The following is a 13,317-nucleotide window of genomic DNA, read 5'->3' on the forward strand; positions in this document are numbered from 1 at the left end:
CAAACCCAACCAGTGTGTTATTTTCAGTTGAAAGCACATCTCCAGAATGCATAGTTCAGCACTTGTATCCTGACTGCTACTTCAATAAAATTAGAAGTGGGAGACCCTTATCACGGAGAAGGAGTTTAAGGCCTCGTTATAACAAAGGTCATTAATAGCAGAGTTGTTCTTTTTGTGAGCCTTCATTTCATCTTTGCACGGAGCAAGTTGGATGTAAAATGGGAAAACAGCGATAGGAAAAGGGGGACAAAGGCGGAGGGGGGGCAGCAAGGCTGTGACACCTGGTTCACGGCCAGTTTCGGGGGCAGGAGCTGCATGCATCACTTGTCGTTATGCAATAGTGTAAATCCTCCTTTCCCTGCAGAAAGAAGGAAATGCAGTTTGGCTGTTTGATCTCGTCCTGTAGAGGCTTGCTGAAGTAACACCAAAATTACAGCTCTAATAATTCATAGAGAGGTAGGATGAGTTGAGTGATCTTCACTGGGGCACTGCATTACTCATGGGTTTGTTCTAAGGCTATTAATTATGCAGAGTAGCCAAGACGTATGTACAGTGCTGTCAGCTACAGCCCCATGTCGTGTTCCTAACTGAGCTCGTTAGTGGTGTGAAGGGAACAACAAACAATTCCCCATCCACTGCGCAGCTCCGTCAGGAGTAGATGCTGAGTTTCCTCGGCATGTTACTGGTAGCAAACCCACTTGTTCATCTCCTTTTCTGTAAATTTTAATAAATTTTTCTCTGCTAATGGGAACACAAATGGTTAATGAGGTTGTGTATGCAGAGCACACACTTATCCATGGGTGTTCAGTAAGGCTGGGGAAACAATGAAGGATCAGCAAGCAGAGGTGTATTTTTTTTCCCAGTGAATTGCCTACATTTTAATTTGCTGTATTATTCTCATTTTTCAAGCATGAGGTTTCTCCCCAGGTGTGCAAGAGGAAAGAGTTTTAGCTCTGATCCTACTGTTCTATTCTTAACGAGGTTAATAATGCAAACTAGCTGAGAAGGATGAGCTCTGTCAGGTGAGCATGGACAAAGTTACCCTGTGTGTGTCTATATATATGTATGTATATATATTTTAAGGCAGAATGGTGATTAAGCTGTGGAGGCTACATGTGCAGAGAAATGATTTTTTTTTTTGGAGACAACTTTGTATCCAAAGCAGCTGTTGTCCAAGTTGGGAATATGTCTTTTCCTGATCACCTTTCACATTAATTAGTAGCAAAACAATCCTTGGCATTAGCTTCAAATAAAATTAGTCTGAAAGGGCTGAGCTGTCAATATGTCAGGGCTCCACTTTCTCTCTTAAAACAACAAGAGTCCGTGTTGCTTTGGAAAGTTGACAATGTCCTATTAAGTGAAAGGAGAGTGAGGATCTTAATTAGGAACATGGGAGGTCTGGCACATGTTCTGGGGACCCCTCGCTGATTGCAGCAAAGCCCCCCCAACCATTTCCTGACGAGGAGTGGGAAAAGGGACCATGAAAGTTCTAATTATGGGGGTAATTAAGGGACAAATTTTCTTTGGCATCGGAGGATGTTTTATAGTTACTGCTCATTTTTTATTTTTTTTTTGACAAGTCTGCAGATGTCAAGTGTTGACACTGGTGTTTCAACACCGAGCTTGCTGTGTGGTGAACTGAACTCCTGTGCAGCCAGCTGAAAGATGCTGGGCAGGGACCTGAGCTTTGGGAAGCTCCTGATGTGTGGATCCCCAAATGTTGGGGAGGAGAAGCAGTTCCTGCTATAGTATGGATGTACCATACCATGGTAAAGGACTGCAGCTACCAAACAGGTGCAATGGGAACTTGAACGGTGCTAGCACAAAATAGGGATTTCTCAGAAGTTGTTTCTCCGTAAAGACTTTGCACGGATGGGGTTGCAAGTCTTCGTTAACAAAGCGGTAACATGTTTCATGTTAATAATTGGTAAAGACTCTCTGTATTGGTGAGGATCGGAAGCTCTGTTGTTTTTTATCTTAACTGCGAGCTTGGCTGTGACTTCCTCCTGAAACACTCTCACCTTTGTTCTTCGCAGGGTTACGGAGCCCTCTTTACAGCTTCCTTGAGCAGATGCTGCTCCACTGTTTCCCGCTTTCAAAGCTTATTTGATTTTGTACTTTGATGTGCTTTTGTCCCTCAGGCAGGACCATCTCTGCTGTTGATAAAAGTCAAGGAGGACATACTTTAACCTCCTAGGCTATGCTTTATTCTAATCTCTGTGACACATTGAAAGGCCTTTGTCAGACAGTCTCAATGGACTCTGTCATCCCCTAATGAAGAAACAGGAGCAGGGGGTCAACAGGGCAGAAAGTCCCTGGTTATTAGTGGGACAGGCATCGAACCAGAGCAGAGAGTGAGTCTTGTTTAGACTAAGGGCGTGGATACCTGGGAGTACTTTGTGAATAAAACACACGATCGTGGTTCATGAAAGTAGCTATTCAAGTATAACTGACCCCCACACCCCAAACAGCTAAATTAGAAAAAAAAAAATAGAAAAGGGATTTTTTTTATTAGCTAGAGAGATTTCAGGAAAACCTTTCCTGTGAATTCAAAACTATCTGGTGCTGTTGGGGAGGTGTAAAATGTTGAAACTGAAGTGTTTGCATACTGCTAAAGCCACTTTCATCTATTGGAGCTGCGTATAGGAGCTTCTCTATACAAGAAATTGCAGGTCAAACAGGAAATAGGTGAAGACGAACCCTTCTGTTTTGTTTTGTTGAACATTTAACAGAGAAGATAGAGCTGGAAAAAGGAAATGGGAAAATGTAAACAGTACACTGAAATCGTCTGATCTAATAATAAAACCAGGGGTGTTTTAGTTTGAATATCTAGAAGTGTGGATGTTGTTCTCAACTCTCAGTGCCCCTTCAGATGTGCAGAATGAGGCTAAAAGCCCTTCTCTGCACATCGCAGCTGTTCGCCCCTTCCAGTTCCAGCTGCATCCAGCTGGGCACTGGCTTTTAGGGAGGCAAGGGAGTGAACCTTGGAGGGTGCTCAGAGAACAATTCCCTTCTATTTTTGGTTTATAGCAGATGATAACGAGACGAGTCATGAACTGAAGTTTTAATTTACCCAGGCAGGCCAACACGATGCTAATCAGAAGCTTTTAAAGGTATACGTTTATATTATGAATGTATTTAATAATTATAATAACATACTACCAATATAGTAAATTTATATTTGATAAAAGAAATCACTACAGGAAGTTTAAGTGTTAAACAGGGAAAAGGGAGGGAAACTGTGTTTAGTTACAGGCCTTTCCTTTGAACCTCTGTAGTGGGACATGTTTTGGCTGCCTGGATGTGGCATCTACGAAAGAGTTTGCACATGCAGATAATTGGGAACTGACACCTTGCTTCCCTTAGCCAAAAATTAGGGATTGAAGGTCCTTCAACATCTCATTCTGTTAGCAGTTTTGGCTGTTGCTTTTGCTGTTTGGAAAGGACTTGAAGGTACCAGTGAGCTTCTGCTGATGCAGCGTTCGGATCTGACTGCTGCCCTTCAGGTGCTGCCCTGCTGCCAGCAGCAAAATCACATTTCAGATCCAGTCATGGCAGGCAGTCAAGATGCATATGTTACCACCTTCATCCATCCAGTGCAGCCTGTCTGTGCCTTTCACTGTCTTTGTACCGGTGCTTGTGAGGACTGTGTGAAATGGCCTCATGGCGGCCTGCAGCTCCCTCACGAGGGGAGCGGAGGGGCAGGCTCTGAGCTCTTCTCTCTGGGGACTGTGACAGGACCCGAGGGAACAGCTTGGAGCTGGGACAGGGGAGGGTCAGGCTGGGGGTTAGGGAAAGGTTCTGCACCCAGAGGGTGGTCGGACACTTAAGCTGGCTCCCCAGGGATGTGGTCATGGCCCTGAGCTTGCCAGAGTTCAAGAAGTGTTTGGACAGTGCTCTCAGACACATGGTTTGATTTTTGCGGGGTCCTGTGAGGAGCCAGGAGTTGGACTCGATGCTCCTTGTGGCTCCCTTCCAGCTGGGGATATTCTGTCATTCTACAATCACTTCTGCTAGAAGCAATTTGTCACAAGCTACTCCAGGAGCAGCTGCAGCCTGCCCAAGCCCCAGAGGAATTCATCCCCTGCAGGGGCGTTTTGTCTCCAGGGATGGTTTTCCAGCAGACCTCTGAACCGGCCACCGCTCGATAAATGCCTGCACGGTGCTGAGGTGACCCCAGGCACCACCACAGCAGCACCCCCGCGGCCTGCTTTGCCGCTGGCAGCCACCTTTGGCTTGGGCTGGCGGAGCCCATGCTGCCCCTTGCCCTGAGGGAGATCCCTTAAAGGGAGGGTGAGAGGCGGCTGCCATCAAGGGGCCTTGAGGGCTGAGCTAGGAGCTGCAGGGCAGAAACAGGGCTGCTGCTGCCCAAAAACTGGAGGAAGTGCTCTGACGGTGAGGGGAGGATGAGAGTGTTGCTGTAGACGGGTCACGGTCTGAGGGAAAAACAAGGGAAAGAAGATTGCTTTGACGTTAGATGGGGATTTTTCTCAGGAGAGAAGATATGCTTTCAACTTGTTATTCCATACAAGGCATTTAAACTTTGTGGAGACTTGTTAAAAAGCACTGCTTCGTTCTTCCCTGAGGAAGAAAGCAGTCTGTGACCCCAGGAGAGTCTGATCGTGTGGCAAAAACATCCCGGGTGAAGTTAGTGAGTTCTTACTCTCTGACAAGCTTGGATCAAAACCTTGGAATAGTTTGGTAAATATGTTTTAAATTTAGCATCTGAGGTGCTGTGTAGTAAGACCACACAGGAATGTTGAGAACACTGTAGTATTAAACCTCTCTGCCATTAATGATGCTAGAAGCAAGCACTAATACCATCATCATACCTTTGTCTGAGTTCCCTGGGCTTGTGAGGAGCACCTGGTGAGACGGGCTGGCAGAAGAGCCCAGGGAGAGGGCAGTGAAAAAGGTGTGTGACAAAATCACAATATCCCTTACAAGGACCATCCTTTTAAGTGTCCCATCTTCATAAATTAATACCATACTGCATTTTATCTGTGCTTGTTCTGTAAATCCAGTCAAAGAATGCGAATGTCACAAAGAATGTGATTGACACTGCTGGAACGAGTCAGATGCTATCCAGCAGCACAGCCCTGTGTGTCTTTGCTGGAGGTGTTCACATTCAGCTCAGCTGAAGTTCCTAAGCAGCCAGTGCCCTTATTTTGTGTGGTGAAACTGAGGAACTCGGTATAAAAATGAGCTAATGCACACTGGATCTAAACAACGTGAAAGTTTGGGTGGTTATTACTACGTTTGGGGAGTTTATGTCCATATTAATGTATTGCAGCATTGATAAGATCCCCAGATGGATGCTTCCCAGTCTCTTGAATTTGGATCCTGCTGCACTTGAGCCTTCCCTGGGATTCATAGGCTGCAGCACTGCCTCCATCCTTGACCTCTCGGGCACAACCTTTGCACAGAAATGGGACCTTGCACCACTGTTGCCTGAGGCTCTCAGGACTGGTGCTGGCATTTACTGCTGAGCGAATTTTGAGGCAACCTTTTCAGCATTCCAGCCATGTGAGTCCTCAGAGTTAATAGTGCATCCTTTGGGGACGGCCAGGCATTCAGACATACCCGATACACAGGCCATGGCCTTGTTTCAGACTGCAATTTCGGTGTTGTTTGCCTGACACAGGAAATGTGCAGGCTGAGGGGAACATACCCATGGATGCCATTTCCACGCCCTGGCTCTCTTGGTATTCATGACTGTTCTTTTGATGCTGGAAAATCCTCATTACGCACTAAGTATTGCTTGCCTTAAATTTTCTCTGTTACTTTAGTTGAAAAGCAAAAGAATGAAAGATCGATATTTTCACTGCCAGATGTAGGTTATCTAGCAGAGCAACACTGCCCTACAGAGGTATTGCTATTCACTGGAAGGTGATGTGCTAAGGAAAACACTTCGGGTGTTTGCACAGTGTGTTTGAGGCAGCAGTCAGCTGGTTAAAAACTCTGTCTGGTCAAAAATTGTATTCTGCATGAAAATTCCCCCTTGAGAACTAACAGGCGTGGAATGTTGATGAGTGTGTGGACCATGAATTCTTCATAGTGGTGCGAACAGATCACGTTTGTGTCTGGGATAAATGATATGCCTGGTAGTGAATGAGGAAGGTGTTTGAGTCTCCATATGAGACATGGGATCAGCAGTCCCAGTCCGACTGATAGGAACACAAGTCAGAGCTCCAAGAGCTCTATTCCAGCTCTTACTTCTTAGAAGAAATGGTGATTAAAACAATACAATACAGTCAGAAAGCTTATATGCGAGCCCAGTACTAGGCAGTCAGAGCTGGGTGACAGCTAAATTACTTTATTCCTCAGTGGCATAAATATAAAGTTAAATTTTGAATAAAGTTTGCTTAGAGACAGCATGAGAATAGTCTTTTGGGGATGCTACCAGGAAATAAATTCAGATTTGGGGTTCGGAAGCTTCTTACTCATAGTGAAACACCAGACAGCAGGTGTCCAGTGGTTTGGAACATGGAAAACAAATCTCCTGTGCAAATCATCTGACTTACAGACAGAATTTCATCTACTGGATGTATTTGGCAATTCACTCTGAATTGCAAATTCAATACAGCAGCAATCTGCTTATGTTAAGGACAAAAAAAATCCTGTTACGGTGACCCACGAGGTGTGAGATGTGACACATTGAGGGATGTCCTAGTTTGGACATCTGTGATGGGGGAGACAGCACTGGCCATTTCCAGTGGGCCCTTGAGACAACTGCTGATGAGCAGAGGTGCCCCCAGTACCCCGCTGCTGCATCAGTAGAGAATAGTTTTGTGGACAAAAATTACAAATATGCTGGCAACTTTCTTTCTGGGTTGCATGCCTGATAATGATCAAAGCCAAATATAAATAAAGGCATGCTGCCTAAGAAATTGTTCTGAAGTACCATATGCACGTGGAATGGTTTCTGTGCTGCTTGGCCTGCTCATACCAAGCTCAAATTGTGTTGTCTGCTGCTTTTCCAGGATCTTTGTGTGTACCTTTCTTTTGACATCAAGTGCTCGAGGCCAATCTAATTCATTTTCTAGCACTATTAGAGTACTCGTTCGTGCCTGCTACTTCTGCCTTTATCTGTTTATGGCATGCCCACGAACTGAGCCATAGGCAAAGGAAAAAGTTAGGAAAAGGGGAGGTAGGCAGGCAGGCCAGGGTGCTAGGTTTTCTGGTAGTTGAATGAAATCAGGTGCTGCAAAGAGCTTGGTTTCTGCATCAGGATCCTCCTGCAGAGTTGGCTGCAACTCACAGTATGACTTCAGTGCTACTCGCAGTGCCGTTTCTTCCTTGCTCTTCCTCTTTGCCTGGTAACACTCCATTTATTTCCTTTTCACAGTCCCTCGGATCAATGGCCATCCCAAACTGGACAGACATCGCGAACATCCTCCTGGTTATGACAGCTCTTCTACCATGATGAGTAGTGAGCTGGAATCCAGCAGCTTCATTGACTCCGATGATGATGACAACACGAGCAGGTAGGGCATTGCCATAGTGACTGAGCTCTTAAATACTGTTTGCGTCTGTTTCCCAGCCACTAGACCGTGTATCTGGGCCTTTCTGAACATGCTGACTGGCAAGATGAAAAGAATTACGTATTTTTTCCCATTTTTAAATTTTATTTTCCTGCTAGGTATGATTTGAGGACTGGTAATTCATCAGTAGCATGTTGAATATAATCACTGCTCCAAGAAAAAAAGCTAACTTACTGGGATCCCTATCCAAGCTGCCAACAGGTGCTGTTCCAATTAAGAGAAAAGTTCTGTTCTTCCTTTTCTTTCTTTTTAATAGCAAGAACGATTACATTTTAAAATCAAAGCAATATGCAACTGTCTCCCTATTTGTGAAATAATGATGTGAGTATTGTAACAAAATACCTTCATCGTGGATTCTGAATAAGTATGCACTGAACTAAAGCAGAAATGTAGAGGAATTCCTATATAATTGCATAGTCTGAGATCTGTGAGCTGTAGAGGAATTCATCAAAGCTAATGCTATTGCAGAGGCAGGTTGTGATGCCACATATTTACGACTTCTTAATTAAGTTTTTCTTTTCATGCAGACAAATAGTGAGGCAAATTATTCCTTGTTTTTTTCCAAGAAAAATCCTCCGCATTTTAAGACATCCTTGTTAATTTTTAAAGAATACTTTTGTTCTTTAAAACGTTTGTGGGCCGATACGTTTCTCAGATCCAAAATACAACTTTTTAAAAATGCAAAATCAGTCAAAACTAAGGTTGCTCATTTTCCTGGCCTCAGTGACAGCATTCTCTAAACACTGTCCTTAGAGTTGTTAAAGCGTCCCATTCAGCCAGGTGGGCTATGAAAACCCCTTAGAGATCTCTATGAGCTGTCAAACAGATTACAGATCTGGTGGCTTTAACTACAGATGTCTATGAACAAAAAAGGTGCAACACGATATTCTTAAATTTTAGGTAGAAGGGAAATAAACAGCAAAGAGCAACTAGTCCTGGAGATATTTAAACATTTGCCTTGTTTACAAACAGCTGAGTGGCTTATTGAACTCGGTGGATCTACTTGGTCTTGCACTTAGTCATAGCTTAAATACCTGTTGAGGAACAGCAGTTCCTTCAACCTCTGCTCCAAGGGTGGGTGTTTCCGAAGGGTTGAAAGGGTAACTAAATGAATGTTTAAGGTTTGGTTCAGAATTAGGTTTCAGAACTTATTTTGTAGTTACGGTGAAGTTGCCAACACTTGAAGACACAGAAAGGCAGTTATCTGCATGCTTTGTAGTTCACGTGGATATTTATATGCATAAAGGGTTGGCAAGATCAGTAATGAATGTGAATGCACTCAGAGCCTTCCCAAAGCCTTTAGGGCTTTTAACTCCCCCTGTTTTGAAAAAAAAAAAAAAAAGCAAAACACAAAACAGCACAAAACCAACAACAGCCCTGCAGGTGATTTTGCTTTTTTATCAATAAATTAATCATTTCCGTGGCAGCAAGATATGCAGCAGGGCAGGGTTAGCACAGTCAGGGTGGCCACTGAATTGCATCGTCCTAGACCCAGCTAAATCCTTCTGTCTGTATGAATAACGAAAAGCTTCCTGCGTCTGACCTGTGAAGAAGGAGACTCTTCGAAGCTGCTGCGGAGGCCTTTTCCTTTCTAGGCTAGGGCAGAAGCTCTTGGCACCCAGAAGAGCTGCCAGGCCAGCTAGTCAGGAAGAGCAGCTAAATGGAATGCTCCGAGGTATGCTGTTGTGTTACACCGATGATGTTCCCGAGCAGATGAGAGATTGTGCTGGCAGGGAGAAGTTTTCTTTAGAGGCAAATCCAGCCAAATAGAAAATCGGGCATGCTCCAGATCTGCTGGAGACACGGAGGCCTGGGGAAACAAGGTTGAAGGGGGTAAGTCTGTTTACTAACAGCTGGTGAACTTTAGGGTCAGGACCTGCGTTGTAAAGGAGGCTGTACGCAGGGGAGGTCACTGAGAGAAGGTAGCTGTGAAGGATGTTAATGCCATAGAAGCAACAAGCTTGAGGATGCTTTTCTAATAGTGTGTGTTTGTCGTTGTTATGTTTTATTTTTAACTTGGAGCAGTGCAGCTGAGTGGGTTAAATTCTTGTCCAAGAAGCCCTGCGTGCACTAAGGGACATGTTTTGGTGATGGGACTCAGGGTGATGGTTGGACTTTATGATCCTGAAGGTGCTCTCCAACCTAAACAATTCTCTCATTCGTTTTCTCAGAGAGAAAGAACAATTTTTTGTTCCACTGAGTCAATTTACTCACAAAGATTACAGGACAATACAGCTCTTCACGTTCCTCTTGCTTCTCTGTTAAATTTCTACTTTTAAGCTGAGTTGTTTTTAACAAGATTTGTTTGACACATTTTACCTGTATGGCATGAGACATCCTACTTACAATACAGGCAAATCTCTTGTCAGAAATCCTCTAAGTACAGTGGCAGTTTAATTGTCTTCTCTAATTGTGGGAACAGAAACTGGGTGTTTTGATTAATCTTTTCTTTTGGGATGTAGGAAAAGAAACAAAATGTTTCTTCTTGAAAGGAATCATCCAAGGAACATGATTGCAATAATTTTAATTCCTTTGTCGTCAGAATATGCAGTAATTGAATGTTAGTCTTATTTGCAGGCACTGGGTGGTATTTTGAATACAGATTGATGTAGAGAGCTTAAACTTTTCAGTCCCATTTCTGTCTTCTGTTAAGCAAATAAATGTCTAGCGAATGTGAAGTGCGAGGCAGGAGGATTATTGTCAGCAACTTGCAATTAGTGTTCTCAGTTCAATGTAACTAATGGAATTAACTGTGAAAAAAATTGATTGCATTTATTTCTCATTTCAGAGATTAACGTTAGTTCTTTTAAAGCTGTGTGGATAAACTTTTGAACAAGTTATTTTTTTACATTTTTGCCTTCCTTTGGAATTATTTTCAATAATCATAAGCAATAGTCATTTTTTCTGTTTTAAATCTTTCCTGCGGGACTTATTAGCCTTTGTGTTAGAAGTGTAGTTGGGGTTTTGGCCAGCTAGAGGAGGAAATTGGTGGTTATGATTCCAGATTTTTTTCATCTTTTTTTTTTTTTTCCCCAAAAAGCTCAAGTATGTCCTTCTTCACTCATCAGTTTGTAGTAATTATTCAGTGAACCATTTGCTGAAGCTCTGCTGTTCCTATCCCTTCCTATCCCTCATTTCCGTAACGTGCTATCCGGATAAAACTCATCCTCTGGAAAGTAGAGGGAGAACTTTGCCACTGGGTGAATTTTGTGATCTCCTGCTGCGGGCAGGTGTGACTTTCAGTACAGGTTTTCTCTCCATTTTCCTTCTCTACACTATGGAAATTGCAAACTGAAAATTGCTTTTTACAATAGGCCCTGTTAGCCAGAGGCATTACCCCTTTCAGGGACGCGGTAATGAGAAACTGAATAAATGAAAAGATGTGTATGAATTTTAATGAATTCTCTTTATCCACAGTAAGCAGGAGAGGGTTCCGTTTTGGCAAAGCTGGGGACAGGCAGTACTGCACACTCTTTAGGTGACACCCACTGGGATAAACCCCATAAAATACGATACAGCAGTAGGCGAAACACGTGTGTAAGCAACAACAGCCAAGGCTGCTGTGAGTGACTCTGAAGCGTGATTATAGTAGCCAGAAGGACAAATAAAATTTTATGGCTTTGTCCTTTCTGTTACGAGCTAGCCCAGCTGTTTCTGAAACGAGTGGCAAGTCCTGCTGTGTTAGGGGAAAGAGCAGGGCTTTCACGCTCCTGTCTGCAGAGGGAACAGAGTGCGAGCAGAGGGTTTGTTTGCAGGTGGGAGCACTGAATTCATGCTCGAATCGGTGGAGGGCTGGCACTCCCATCTCCCTTACAGCCTTTGAAGACATCTTGGTGCCTGGCTTGTGTTCAGGCAGCAAAGCTCCCCCAGCCTTGTGACTCTTTGGTTTTTGCTGCCCTTCTCAAAGAGCAAGCAGCTTCACTGGGATGAGGGCAGCGCGCGTTGCCTTTCTTCACGTTCTCCATAACTGGTGTGTGCTGGAAAATTGTAGCTGAATCCTACTGATAATGAGAGGACCTGGGAGAGAAGAGGAGGAGAACAAAATCAGAGAGGAGATAGGAAGAGGGAGAATATTGACAGTAAAATATAAGAGGGTTTTGTGTCAGTCTTTGCCAGTCCTTTCAAAAACAGTGGTGAATATTGAACAAGTCTGATTTTGGGAGCCCAGCATCTGAGAGACCTCTTTATTTTCCCTGTTGAAAGGGGTAGGTCTTAGAAACCAGGTGCTGTGAGCTGTTTCCATGGATGGAGAATTACCAAATCTTTGATCTCTTTTGAAAATCCCACCTCTTGGCTCCTTACATTATTTTGCCTTGCTGGGAGGGGAAAAAGGAGTGTGAGGTTAACATGCCTGAAATACTTTTGTGAACTCAAAGGGAATGTCAAGATATTCACGCCCTCCAAGCAGCCTGTAACACTCAGCTGAGCATGTTTGACTAAAACATACCTACTTCATGCAGGCTGGGTTTCCCAGTGTGTTGGGGTTGTCGTCTCAAGACAGCAAGCTCCTTTGTGAGGTTGCTGCTATCGGGTTTTGCTCGGGGTGTTGCAGCATTCCTGCATGCAGCTAGGGCTTTGAAGACAGGGACGTGGAAAGGGGGAAAAAGACTGGCACTGTTTTCTTTGTGCCAGTGCCAGTTCAATTACTTACGTTGTGTAGGGTTGGATTTTTTTAATCTTGGTTCGTGGTGGAGCATTACTTTGTCTCTTCTGCCATTCTTAACACAATAAACAGGGGAGAGAGGGATCTGTGGTGGTGCACCTCTGAAAGCTAGGCTTTGTTCCAGGCTTCTGGAATTAATTTGGGCAAATCCATTTATCTCGTTCTGTGCCTCAGTCGACTATCTATAAAATGAGAATAATTAACTTGCCGAACTCACAGGGAGAGAGAGCTTAAGGATATATGTGTAGGATGTGATCCATTTAGGCTCTACACATCTGAAAAACCTTGGGGGGATAAAAAGACACGAAGGACATGGAGTCAGGACCACCACTAAAGTAGCAGAAGATGGCCACCTCTGTCCTTTGGGTGGTCAAATCAGGGTGATTTATGCCCGTTGCATTCAGTCTTGCTGCCAGAAGGAAGAAAGCTGGTAAATTACACTCCCTAATCCATGTTTAGATAGCTGGTAACTTCTCTGTGCTCCTAGGAAGAGGCTAAGATACAGCACATGCTGGGATTGAGCAGCAATTGAGCAGCAAGCAGAGCAGTGCCTTGTAAGCTAGCTGTCGGTGTCTCAATTATTAATCTCTTCTGTGTTTGTGGGAGTCTGCCTGGTTTTGGCAGGGGGCAGAGGATCGCAAATGGCTCAGCCTTACAGAGTTGACATTTGCTCTGAATTTCCCTCAGGTTGAGTAGCTCCACTGAGCAAAGCACTTCGTCGCGGCTCATACGGAAGCATAAACGCAGGAGGAGGAAACAAAGGATGCGGCAGATTGACAGGGTAAGGCTGGCATCATCATTTTCCAAAGAAGGTGAACCAGGATTTTGAGTGCAGAGTGTGAATTAGGAAGGGATTCAGAACAGAGCTGTGCCCAGTTGAAGGCACTGGAAAGAATCGCTTTGGCTCCAGTCTGCCCTGGACTAAATCTCTAAGGTTTGAAATTCTGCAGCACTAGGTTCAAAGTCTTTTTCTCCTCCCCCTTCCTCCTTTTACTGTGGTGTGGTCACGTTGCTTGTTGTCTCTTCCAAGCCCATCCTGTGCAGGACAACTTCCTTCTGCTTCTGGCTGGTGTGGGCGAGGGGTTAATGTAAAGGTGTCTGCGGTCCTGT

The 13,317-nt window shown here is 44.2% G+C and overlaps 1 protein-coding gene across 3 annotated transcripts in view; it reads left to right on the top strand.

Moving 5' to 3' along the window:
* DVL1 (dishevelled segment polarity protein 1) overlaps window positions 1–13,317 on the top strand; it is a 76,449-nt gene that overhangs the window by 44,258 nt on the left and 18,874 nt on the right. For all 3 annotated transcript variants that reach the window (XM_084494956.1, XM_084494957.1, XM_084494958.1), the window contains exons 5-6: window positions 7,349–7,487; window positions 12,895–12,988. In XM_084494956.1, the coding sequence (XP_084351082.1) occupies window positions 7,349–7,487; window positions 12,895–12,988 (233 nt within the window). The remainder of the gene's footprint in view (window positions 1–7,348; window positions 7,488–12,894; window positions 12,989–13,317) is intronic.

This window comes from Aythya ferina (assembly GCF_964211825.1).
Source record: "Aythya ferina genome assembly, chromosome: 21".
Taxonomy (NCBI): Eukaryota; Metazoa; Chordata; class Aves; order Anseriformes; family Anatidae; genus Aythya; species Aythya ferina.